General features: G+C 49.9%; 3 protein-coding genes across 3 annotated transcripts; 1 reads left to right on the top strand and 2 right to left on the bottom strand.

Moving 5' to 3' along the window:
- Positions 1-129: 129 nt before the first annotated feature.
- MLST8 (MTOR associated protein, LST8 homolog) lies at positions 130-4,298 on the top strand. Its single transcript, XM_031555851.1, is given in 7 exon segments — positions 130-209; positions 212-294; positions 371-446; positions 2,439-2,591; positions 2,761-2,885; positions 3,071-3,234; positions 3,749-4,298. Coding segments are annotated over 7 exon segments (783 nt in total). The 5' UTR covers positions 130-146; the 3' UTR covers positions 3,868-4,298.
- BRICD5 (BRICHOS domain containing 5) lies at positions 4,168-8,605 on the bottom strand. The gene is made up of 6 exons (XM_010719517.3): positions 7,899-8,605; positions 6,867-6,998; positions 6,358-6,510; positions 6,004-6,111; positions 5,183-5,336; positions 4,168-4,740 (listed from the first exon to the last, which is right to left on the bottom strand). The coding sequence occupies exons 1-6, from the start codon at positions 7,935-7,937 to the stop codon at positions 4,646-4,648; spliced, it is 681 nt and encodes a 226-aa protein (XP_010717819.1). The 5' UTR covers positions 7,938-8,605; the 3' UTR covers positions 4,168-4,645.
- Positions 8,606-9,612: 1,007 nt separating this feature from the next.
- PGP (phosphoglycolate phosphatase) lies at positions 9,613-12,317 on the bottom strand (the record flags this gene model as incomplete). The annotated part of the gene is made up of 2 exons (XM_010719805.1): positions 9,613-11,903; positions 12,224-12,317. Coding segments are annotated over 2 exons (420 nt in total), but the record flags the coding sequence as incomplete, so codon positions are not given.
- Position 12,318: the final 1 nt, after the last annotated feature.

The following is a 12,318-nucleotide window of genomic DNA, read 5'->3' on the forward strand; positions in this document are numbered from 1 at the left end:
ACCGCCGGCAGCAGGTGAACGCCCTGGAGATCACGCCCGACCGCAGCATGATTGCGGCTGCAGGTGAGCCCCGGGGTGCTGGGGGTCGCTGGTACCCCCCGCACCGCTGAGCGCCGTTCACTGCCGCAGGGTACCAGCACATCCGCATGTACGACCTCAACTCCAACAACCCCAACCCCGTCATCAACTACGACGGTGTGAGCAAGAACAATCAACCTCCGTGGGCTTCCACGAGGATGGCCGCTGGATGTACACGGGTGGGGAGGACTGCATGGCACGGATATGGGACCTCAGGTGAGCGCAGGACTTGCTGGAGGGGGACGTTCCTCCGCAGGCTCACGTGGGCTCATTCAGTGTCTTCTTGTTGCAGGTCTCGTAACCTGCAGTGCCAGCGGATCTTCCAAGTGAATGCTCCCATTAATTGTGTCTGCCTACACCCCAACCAGGTACACATTTGTCACTGTCCTTCCTAGAAAAGGTGGTGCTCGCTAAACGTTTGGGAGTCTGGAGCATTGCTGAGCCCATGGGAAGGCTGATGGTCTTGGTTGCGTGAATTCCTCAGCTCTTGGTGGCTTTGCAGGATCGGCACCAGCAGCTCCAGCTGCACGTCCATCTGCTCCCTTGCAGAGCAGCTGCTGCATGACCAGGCTTGGTGCAGGCAGAGTGTGTCCCTGCTCCTGCCATTGCTGCTCCCTGTCAGAGTGCAAACATCCCCGAGCAGGGCTGGCAGCCAGCAGATGTCCTTGGCTTGTGTCTGGCTTGTTCTGCACCTGCAGCAGGCATCAGCACGTATGCTGCAGCCACAGGACTTTGCTGAGCTAGTTTGTGCTAATTACCTGCTGGCTGTTGGACGGAGACAGCGCAGTGCCTCTCGTTCCACTCTCATCCCTTTGAGACCATCCCATGAATAAAACCAGGTGTGAGGGGAGGGCAGCAGATGGCACGAGGTGGGATAGCACAGCCAGCAGAAAAAAGCAGAGGCCAACAGCCCCAGTTAGGTCTGTGTTGTCTTCAGGGTTTACTGGAGATCCACCGGTCAGTTCAAAAGCTGTCAGAGAGGTTGCTCGGGCTAAGGAAATGAAGCTAATGGGGATGGTGGGGATGCATTAGTGGGCATGGTGGTGAAAATCGATGCGTATCATTGCAGTGTTTGTAACGCATGTGATCCATTTTGTATCCATGGTGCTGCAGGGTGGAAGCTGCAGACAAAGCAGCATAAGGTTGTTTTTTTTTCTCAAAACAAACCTTTTTAAAAAATGAATAATAGGAATGTTTCTTTGCTTTTGATTTTTATAAAAGCTCAGAATGCTGAGTTCTGCACTAAATGTGAGATTGGTCATTTGGAACAGAGTTCAGCCAAATGTTGCTGCTGCAGCACCATAGGATTCAGAATGTGTTGCATTAAAATAAATATTGTACATAGATCATGCATGCAAAATAATCGCTATGGCTGTGTTACTGAAGGAGCAATGGGTTGTGAACAGGACAGTTAGTTAGCCCAGAGGTGGCAGTATTTAATCAGATAGCTCCATCCTGTCTGTGCAATTCATGCTGGAGAGCTGCTGATTCCAGAGAGGGATTTCTCATGGTCTGTGTAAAGCCACAGCAGTGTTAGAAGTGTACCTGCAACTGCTGCTAAGAGTGGACTAGGAGGTGTCCAGGAGATGCCTCTGCACTACACAGTCAGCTAAATATATCAAGGGATGATTGTCTTCCCCAGAAGCAAGCCATTGGTCACAGGTACAGGATTAGCTGCACCCGATGACCTGATCTCCTCTAGGGATTCTGCTGAAATTATGGACAGTGTAAGTCTGTCAATAAAAAGCCCTGGTTTTAATGGAGAGCTGCCAGCATTGTCTGCTGCTCTGAGCAGCACAGATTGGAGCCAGAGCTGCTGCCCTTCAGCTGGCTCCTGTCCTTACCCTCCTAGAGCAGGGGAGAGAGAGAAAAACCCACTTAGTCTTGTGTTCTTCAGGTGTGCTCGAGTGCTTCAGTTGTATACTGGCCAAGCTACATCCTCATGCTCTCTGCTCAGACATGCTGAAAATCATTTGGCCTCTGTGGTTGTTGTTTAGCTTCTGCTCCAAACAACAGTTCTGAAAACGAGGCACCTGCAGTGGGGTTTATAAAATTAGCAAACACTTCTATTAAGTTAAACAGCCTTTTTGCAGAGTGCAAGGTGAGATTGATGCCTGGTTTGCCATCAGCGCATGGGGTGCTCAGCAGGCTACAGTCTGCCCAAGAGCAGGAGCTCTGAAAGTATTCCCAGCAGCAAGCAGAGGCCCAGTTCTGCTAGGGAGTAGTCCAGTGGAAGAGGACTCCAATGCTTTAAAGCAGAGCAGGGCTCTGGTGCTGGATGGGCTTGTTCTGGAACTCGGCTCCAAGGCTGCTGTTTGGGAGGTTCTTCCTAAAGGGACACAGTCACTGTTTTCTTGCAGGCTGAGCTAATTGTGGGTGACCAGAGTGGGGCCATTCACATCTGGGACCTGAAAACAGACCACAACGAGCAGCTGATTCCAGAGCCTGAAGTCTCCGTGAACTCTGTGCACATTGACCCTGATGCCAGCTACATGGCGGCTGTTAACAGCTCGGTGAGCTTGGGCATGGGATGGGATTTACAGTGCTGGGTTATCCTTGTGGGGCAGAGCAGCCAGTTTCCATGCACTACAGGGTTTTGCTCTGCTGTGACGGGACGCAGAGTCTAGGCTGCTTTTGGCTGAGGGCCACGAAGCCAGCCACAGACCTCCCATCTCCTCGCAGGGAAACTGCTACGTGTGGAACCTGACGGGTGGCATCGGAGAGGAGGTAACCCAGCTGATTCCCAAGACCAAAATCCCAGCACACAACCGTTATGCCCTGCAGTGCAAGTTCAGCCCCGACTCCACGTGAGTGTGCTCCTCCACCAGATCAGTTCAGCTTGAATCTCGTAAGGCAGATGATACGGGGTAAAGAAATCTGATTACTAAGTACACAGGGCTTCAGTTCATTATTGTTCCAGGCCTGCATTAATGAGGCCTTTAAATGTACAGCATGACTAATAAGATTACCTGTGCCTGTCTTATCCTTGCAGGCTCTTGGCTACCTGTTCTGCAGATCAGACATGTAAGATCTGGAGGACTTCAAACTTTTCTTTGATGACGGAGCTGAGCATTAAGAGTAATAACCCAGGGGAAACCTCTCGTGGCTGGATGTGGGACTGTGCTTTCTCCGGAGACTCGCAGTACATTGTCACAGGTGAGACCCTCCTTCCCTGCCTGCAGGCTGGTGGGCGGTTCTGGATGGTGACACAGGACCTAGCAGGTTCTCTTGGTGGAGCACTGCCAAACCCTAGTGCACCCGTGTATGTAAGAAAAGAAGACTCCTCTGTTAGAGCACCCAGTCTCACACCCACTGCATTGTATGAAATCCCTTCAGCTTTCAGCCTGTGCTATAATAGGAGGCAACAGATGCACTGTTAAAACTGGAGAGATGATCCTCTTGTGCAGTTCATTTCACCTGGTAGACATGCTGCTTGCAGCACAGTAGTCCTTTCAAAACATGTTACAATTTCCACAGTAACTTCTCTCTGAATTACTGAAAATCTCAATACAGAAACACCAGCTTTCTTGCTCTGCAGTTCCCTTGTCTATCACCTCAGCGCTCATAACTGTTGAATGAAGCAAGAGGACGACATTTCTTCTCATTAAAAAAAAAAAAAAGCTTGACGTGTAACAATATCTCTCCCTCCTCTTTTCTCATTCTTTTCCAGCCTCTTCAGATAACTTGGCCAGACTGTGGTGTGTGGAGACTGGAGAGATCAAGAGAGAATACAGCGGGCACCAAAAAGCAGTTGTCTGCCTCGCTTTCAATGACAGCGTGTTGGGATAATGGTTGTATTGAAACAAAAGGACCTCCACTTGTTTTCCCTTGTCTGAAAACGACCAGCACCCTCTCTGGACCCTGGGATGTGCTTGTAGCCATTCCCCTGATGGAGAGGACTTACTCTGGCAGAAACAGCTGCAGCTGCCTGGAGCAACACCAGGCTTCAGCTCCAGGCAGACCATTACTGAAACGTGTTTGGCCTCCCAGGGAAGCTGCTGGTACAAAAGGGAATGAGAGGCACAGTGCCACTGAGGGGAGCTGGGTGCAGAGCAGCTGCTAGAGACATCCCTGTGGCTTCTGCTGTTGTATTTTTTTTTTCTTTTCCCAAAGTGGAAAAAATCAACCTTTCTAAATGATGGAATGGGCTGAACAGAAAGAGGAAAGGCAGCTGCTTTCTTGTTTTGCAGTCCCTTTATTCAAATATGTATTTCACAGACTTTCTTGGAGATCTGCTCTCTTAAACCACCACCCCCAGCAAGTATAACAGCCCAGTATTGAACAGGGCACGTGGCCACAAAACACAAGCTACTCCGTGTGGTTCCTCTGTCTACATCTACTGCCTACGTACAAGATGCAGCCCTGGACTGCAGCTGCAAATAAAGTGTCTGTACCAACAGCACTGAGCAGAGTTATGTTACCTAAATTGTCCTGAACTGCAGCATGAAGTCAGTAGGAAGGCTTTAGGCAGTGTTGTAGATGTTACTTTCCTTGCTGAAATCAGAGGCTTGTCAGGAATACAGTTCAAGTATGTAGAGCAGTGAGAGGGCATCTGTGGCTGCAGGACTTAATCAGGAAGGTAATAGAAGCAGATAGACACACAAATATTGCTTGGAAAACATATGTCAATGCAAAGGTAGATCAACCGCTGCTTCCCTGGACCTGCCAAATGAGCAAGGACAGAAACATGGTGAGAGGAATGGTTTTGCAGCCCTGTTGCTATGAGTCTCTAGAGAGCCAAACTCGTGGAATGCGTCAGGGGATGACCTTTCTCATTAAAGCAGGAGTAAGGCCAGGGTGAGAGCTGCAGGTTGCCTTTAGGGAAAATGAAAGTGACAGGTGTTAAGCCAACAGCCTGGCAGAGAGCCAGAGCCATGCTGCTCAGGGAAGGGGCACAGAGCCTCCAAGCAGCACTGCAGCTCACTGCAGGTTGTGGGTGTGAGCCAGCAGTTCAGCGATGGCTGAACAATGGCCTGATTTTGAAGCAGAGGTCACCTGTCCCTGCCTTGACAGCCCGGTAACTTTTGTGCAGCACAGGCCTGCTCCTAGTAGAGGTCCTTAACCGAATGTGCTTTCCTTTTCTGCAAAAGGAGATGCAACTTACCATCTGCTCTCTGGACCCAGAAGATGTACTTCTGCTCACAGAGGGCTTGGATGGCCTCACCCAGGCCATTGGGGTCCACTTGTTCCCCTGCCACAATGCCCAAGAACTCCCTGTAGTACTTGGTCTGGTTATTCCGGAGTAGCAATGTGTCACCCTAGAAAAAAAAGCCCTGTTATTTCCCCCAAGACACTTTGCTCCTTCAGCCCCAGCCCTGCTCCCACTCCCACAACCCAAGAAGTGCCTCACATTAAGTGAAAGCACTCATTAAGCCTGGCAGCTGCTTCCCTCCCCATCCATCCCTTTTAGTACCCCGAGCAGGCAGTTCCTATGTTTCTCTGTCCCGGCTGGGTTGGGGCAGCCCTGGCCTGTGGAAAGGGAGCAGCTGGCAAGGGCACAAAGCAGGCATCTGGCTGCTTGAAACAGGAGCTGCCCCCTCCATGCATCCATTAGCAGTTTGCTCAGGGGGTCTGTATACGTGATTGACTCCAACTTTCTTCCCTGCACACTGCTAACAAAACTCTTTTGTTTCCTTTTCCCCAGAATTTTGAGCAGGTAACCAAATACAGTGGGATTGGGTTCTGTGAAAGCTCTGCTATTCACATCTGTGGGACATTGCCCCCTTCCCCAACCCGCAGATCTGCTCTTTCTCACAGATGGGCTCTCAGCAACACTGGGAGCTGTCTGCATCCTTCCTCAGAGCCCTGTGGGAACCAAAGCATTGCCCAGAAGGCATTGTCCTTGGCAGGGAGGGCAGTCAGCATGCCAGGGCTCTGTGCAAGTCCCCACTTCTGCCCGAGCAACCCGTGCTGCCCATCGCTCACCCTCTGCTCAGCTGCACTCAGCATCACCTGTGCGGTTTCACGGTCCTCAGGGTCCATTGTGCGCAGGTAGCAGGCATGCTGCTCTGCAAGTCTGTAGCACACATAGCCCTGCGAGACAGATGTGCCTTACTACTGCAAGCAGTGCTGCCCAGGAGCATTATTTCCCCTCTAACAAAGCATCAACTGCTGTGGCCGTGCTGTGCCCAGTGCATCCCGAGGAGACTGTGGCTGCTTATCTCCAGTGTGATCTTGCAGCTCTGCACAGTGCTGGGGATGCAGATGGAACAGCAGCAGGTTGTGCTTTCCTGCTTTGCACCCAGACCCCAGCAGCAGGACGCGATGCAGCACACTCACATGCTGGCTGTCGTACAGCACAATGGCACTGCGGTTACTCTGTGAGGTGATGTAATAGGTGACAGTGCTCCTGGACACGTCAACTGTGGCTGTTTGGTTCCTTGGCACGTCCTGCTCTCCATGCAGTGTGATCCGGCTGAGCTGTGGTCCAGCCTGGCACAGAGAGAGGGCAGTGGTGCCATCAGCTGCTCAGCACCACGCACACCATCTCCCCTCCTGCATCCCCACCCCGAATCCTTTGCTGCTCTATACTGCCTGGCAGAGTCCATTAGCAAATACGGCAACATGCTGGGAGCTGCGTGCTTAGCAAAATGCCAGCTTGGGTCTAGGTTTACAAATGAAGCGTGGAAGTTACTCTAATTTAAGCAATGGTTCCTGGCAGCGATGCTGCAGGGTGAGCTGCAGCTGCTCAGCTCGCTGCTCACAGTGCTCTGCAGGCTGCAGGAGCTGCCAGGCACAGAGTGGGTTGTGGGCAGAAGGAAGCTCTCTTCCCTGGGTGAGATCCTTACCTGGGCAGAGCCGTGGGAGAAGCCAAGAATCCCCCCAATGCTGATGCCAACAGCTGCAAAAAGCAATGCGATGGACAAGATGATCCAGAATGTCCTGGGGGGGTTTGTGAATCGTGCTGCAAGCCTCCTGCCCTGGGAGCCAAGGAAAGCAGAGAAAGAACAGGAATTAAAATTAATGCTTTTGCTGCTTTTATCCTTCACTGTAAAACACAATTCCTGCTCACAAAAGAAATCACTGTGCAAGCTGCTGGGGCTGCTTGAGAGCAGAACTGCAGTTTTGCAGCACAGCCCTGTGCTAAGGCTGCCTTCAGCCCCCAGGACGTGATTTGGGTCCTGCTGTGTGGTGTGCCATGCTGGCAAAACAGCATCCCGGCAGCCAGGGATGCACAGCATCCAAAAACCCCACAGGAGGATGGGGGCACAGGAGAAGGACATGTGGTCACAGACAGAGTGATGCAAAGCAAGCTGTTACTTGAAGCAAAACAGCTTGGTAGTCATGCTAGCACTTCCCATGTCTTGATATAAAAATCACTTTAATTTTTATATTTAAACCATTTAACTTAATGGCACACAAAATCATTTTTACAAAGCAGAAAGAATGTGCTTTCAATAACCACAACTGTGCTTTTAAAAAGAAAAAAAAAAGTTTAAATACTCCGAAGAATAGAGAAATTCAGTCAATTTGCAGGGTTAGATATGCTGCAGGCCCATATATGGGCTCTGCAACCTCCATGACTGCAACTGTTCATTCTCAGCACTATGTAATTCCCAGATATATTCCACCAGGACAGCAGCGAGCTGTAATCAAGTTAGAGCTGTGCACAGCTGGAGGCTCATCAATCCAAATGCAATTGTGCCTCAAAGCCCACAGTAATGGGGAGATTCTCAACAGCCAGCAGATTTCCCCCAGTTGGGAAACCAGCGAATGAGCACAGGGGCAGGCAGACACTGAGCTCCCTGAGAAGAGGCATAGTTACTGAGCAAGCACTGAACGAGAGCCCTGTGCGATCCTTTAGGACCAGGGATACTCACTGCAGAGACAGCGTCGCTGGGGCTGTTCCCACCCTCCATCCTCCACTTCAGATGACGACCTTGCTCCTGCAGCTCTGCGTCCTGCTGATGCACAGACTGGGCATGATCTTGAGCTCCGAACGTGCTCAGGAAATCTAAGCACACACCTGCAAAACGTGAATGCGCCTTGTGGCCAAAGGAGTTCCAGCCAGATGCTCCTCAGCTCGGACCTGCAAGGAGGGTGAAACCTTAGAGCTGCAGCCAGGGGAGAGGAGGAAGGAGGGGGGACAGCCAGGGGTGCAGAGGGATACTGTCAGTGGTAGAGAAGCACTCTTCCTGTTCACCTTGTGAGCCAGCTGGAGGCACGCAGGTGGAATATAATTGAGGGCTTTGTGCAGGGCCTCCCTGCTGGCAGTCCCCAGTAGCAGGACTGGGTGAGTCTCATTAAGAGATAAAATGAATAGAGAAAAGTGGCAGCCTGCCCTTGTCATCAGTTATTTCTACATTTCAGCATGAACTCTGTGCTGCCAGATCCCCATGGGCTGAAGCCAACTGTTTATCCTGCAGACTGGTGCACTGCAAGCCTTGGCTGCACACACATTTGTGCTCCATATATGATTCTTTACTTGTCCTGATCCCAGACCTGAGCTGCAGACACCATCCTATGAGCTGCGCTCATGCAAACATATTTCTGTGATGGGAAATACCTCACAAGAAAAGAGCTTCCAGCTCAGATCAGTTTTCCTGGGCAGTTCAGAAACTCCTGTGAGAAGTTGGTATTTCTGAGAGCTGCCAGCTGAGAATACCTGGTCTAGTATTAAATGTGGAGGTTGGCAGCCCTGCCTGCAGCAAGGGGGTTGGAGCTTGATGATCCTTGAGATCCCTTTCAATCCAAGCCATTCTATGATTCTATGAATAACCAAAGCCAAGGAGGCAAGGGAAATCCCAACAGAACTCCTCCATGTGGCACTGAATGGGATGACACAGCTTTTGGACACTCCTCAAAAGCATGGCCCAGGATGAGTCACTCAGCCAAGAGGACTTATCCCTGAGCTTCTCACCATTGTAGCCATGCACTCTCCCCAGCTCGTGCTGTCTGTGCTTCTTTCTGTAAGTCAAAGCCTATTTGAGAAGAGCAGCACAATCTCCTAGCACACTGTTTTTGGGGGACATGACTGCTCAGGTGCAATCAAACACTAGGTCAGCATGCCCCAACCAGCCATCTCAGACACTTGGTGTCCTGTGCTGCTGTTTCTCTGATGCAGAGGAACGGTGCTGAAAGTCTGACCACCAGTTCTCCTTCTGCAAATGGAGATGTTAGAGAAAACACGAAGCAGATCTTCCACTGCAGTCTACCAGCTGTTTCTGCTGCAGCAAAGCTTAGCACCACAGATTGCAACACAGAAACAGCATGATCCCCATACTGAGATTTTCCATGTCCATGCAACAGAGTAAGACGTTTATACCATGCCTAATCTAAGGCACAGGAATGAAGCAATACCTACAAAATGTGGTGAAAACATCAGCGTGAAGGGGAATCGTTCAGCTGTGCAAACGTGATTCAAGCCAATGCTAAGAGCCCCATACAGCTCCAGGCACCCAAACAGAAGTTAAATACTGCAGAGTTGGCTTTATTCAGTAATACTCTACATAAGGAGACGGTCAACACAAACATATCCTTAATTCCCAGAATTTCCACCAGAGCACACAAAAGAGACTACAAAATAAGACAGTGCAAGAGATAAGCAGGTTTGCAAGTTTAATGTGAACTCAAGTAGAGGCTTAAAAACCGTTGGGAAGTTGATACAGAGTTCTGAAGCACAACTGACACCTTCAAAAAATACATTTCAGCGTAAGTGAATCGAGGTATGGGTTGTACAGTGAACAGTGCTCAACAGGGACAGCGTGCTGCTCCAAGAGGCTGAACGCCTCGCCTGGCAGGTACTGGTTTACTTAACATATTCTGAAATTAGAAGCACCAAATGCAGGAAGTGAACTGAAGAACACATTACTGAGTCGGATCCTACCTGCAGTAAACCCACAATGTCCATTTCTGTGTAACCCAGGTAACATGAAAGTTTTCCTGACTTTTGCAATAGAGACAAGAACAGGAAGAGGTTATTTGTGCTTCCTTACACAAGTCTGAATTATGGAAGTCTTTTACAAGATCCAGCTAATACTCTCATAACACTGAAAGACAATATGGGCTGCACAGTTATTGCTGTACCAACAAGGTGGTGAATCTACTCATTTCTAGTGTCTGAGTGGAGGGAAATGGCATCGATACAGCTAGAGCTATTCAACCAAACAATGGGAAATGAAGGAAGGTCAGTGCTTAAATTTAATTAACAACAGTTGAATCTATACATAAAATAACATTATTTGCATATATAATTTTTCACTTGATTCTGCAATACAAAAGCTTGGAACTGTAGCCTTCAAGTTAGCCTGCATAAAAATCTATCCCATAGCCTGAGCTACGCATCACACAAAAGCTATCTAGGGATCAAAATAAAATCATTACCTGAGCAAGCAAACACTCTTCAGCCAAGCAGCTTGTGCCAGGCCCCCACACCAGCCACACAAGGAAGATATTAAATTCAGCTATTTAAAGGAAGCACGTGCTGTCATCATACGTAGTTGGTTCTCTTCCACATTTATTTCAGTGGAGAGTTGCAATGGGGGGTACTACAGGTGCAGACTGAGCCATGACTCGCTGAGGGAAGAACGGGAGCGAACCTGGAGTCTGATCAATGCAGTTACTTCTGGGGAGAGCAGGAGTGAAGGACAGTCCTACGTGGTTACATACTTTCTGCATTATCAAATGCATAAGCTAATGAGAATTAAAACTTTTGTGATCAGCGAAGTACATTCCTCATAGCTTCCCTTCTGGGAAAGAAGATATATTATCATATACTATACTTAAATTTATATTTTAAATATATTCTGACATAGAGTTAGGATTAGGGTAGTTCTTGTATGTACATGTACTTTACACATACACCCAACACCCGGACAACTACAGTATACAGAAGACACCACTTGTATTTTGCATGTGGAATCACCCTAATCTGCATTACAAGTGCAATTTGTAACGGCCACATAAAGGAGACCGCTTTCAGTTCCTAAGTCACACTTAGAGTGGGCCATACTGCAGAACTAGACCCAATCTGGAAAAAAAAATAAATCAATCCAAAGGCCAAATACTAATTCTGTCAGCCACTGCAAGCATTTCCAAGCACAGCTGCTAAGTTACTAGACACTTGAAAAGTCATTTCCCTGAATAAATCAGACTGAGCCCCAGTCTGTCCAGGAGGACACGCTGCAAGTTGCTAGGTTCTCTTCCTCAGCTCTATCGGCTCTGCTTTCCTCAACTCAGTCCAGAGGACAACATGACACCGAGTATCACAAATGTCTGGCTATACGTGTTGCTTATCATTTTTTTAAAAACAAAACAAACAAACAAAAAAAACAACTCCAAACCTACAAGACTTGGGTGACACCATAATGCCCTCTTTGTTTCAAAGTGCATTTTAAAAGACCGAGATGTAAACAAAATCATACCAAGAGGACAGAAGGGTTAAAAACCTAAGGGCTGCTAATTTCAGGTGGTATCATAGCGAGTGCGTTACTGTCACGAGATGATTAATTGGGGCCCTCCTCGGGGTACGGCTCCCAGGGCTGCCAGCGTTCTGCTCTATTAATCCTCGAGTGCCGGAAGAAGGTCGGCTATGCTATCAACATAGTAATCAGGCACCAGGCTCTGCCGGGCAGGGCAGTCACTCTCCTGGTGCCCTCTCACTTCCTCCAGCGTGCTGACCCCAGTGAGTGTCAGCAGGGTGGTGAGGCCGCAGGTGTTGCCCATGAGGATGTCCGTGTCCAGCCGATCCCCCACCATGATGGTGCGTGCGGGGTCGATGTCAAACTCGCTGGCCACGCAGTCAAATATATAACGGCTGGGCTTCCCGACGATGAAAGCCTCGCGCTCTGCTGCTGTCTCCACGGCTTTTACTAGGCAGCCGGTCCCTGGGGGGAGAAATATCGATTAAGGACTGCAAAGGATTCTCAGCATCCACAGGAGACGGCACAAAATCATGTGGCGTACTCCAAAAACCCAGCTCTGCACAGAGGGCTTCAGGACTTGGGGCTCAGTAGTTGAAAGCCTGCTAGGAGGGGAGGGACAACCCGCACCGAGTTAAAGCAGGAACCGCCACGCCCGTAGGAAAATAAATCACAGAACAGCCCGAGCTGGAAGGGACCCGCACGGATCATCGAGTCCAACTCGCGGACAGGAGCGGCTCTCTCCGTCCGGGCGCCGCCCCCACCCCGACCCCCGCGCCCGGTACCGGGGATAGCGGAGCCGCCCTCCAGCGGCAGGCGGTGGTCGCGGTTGGTGCCGACGAGGAGGCAGTCGGGGCCGCGCAGCAGGTAGCGCAGCGCC

The sequence above is a fragment of the Meleagris gallopavo genome, chromosome 16, assembly GCF_000146605.3.
Source record: "Meleagris gallopavo isolate NT-WF06-2002-E0010 breed Aviagen turkey brand Nicholas breeding stock chromosome 16, Turkey_5.1, whole genome shotgun sequence".
Taxonomy (NCBI): Eukaryota; Metazoa; Chordata; class Aves; order Galliformes; family Phasianidae; genus Meleagris; species Meleagris gallopavo.

Excerpts from the sequence above, each read along its gene's own strand:
- BRICD5 (XM_010719517.3), bottom strand. The coding sequence starts at position 7,937 with ATGGAGGGTGGGAACAGCCCCAGCGACGCTGTCTCTGCA. Across the intron at positions 6,511-6,866 it reads TCTCCCACGGCTCTGCCCAG|GCTGGACCACAGCTCAGCCG; the intron begins GTAAGGATCTCA and ends TCTCTGTGCCAG. Across the intron at positions 4,741-5,182 it reads CTGGGTCCAGAGAGCAGATG|GTCCAGGGAAGCAGCGGTTG; the intron begins GTAAGTTGCATC and ends CTCATTTGGCAG.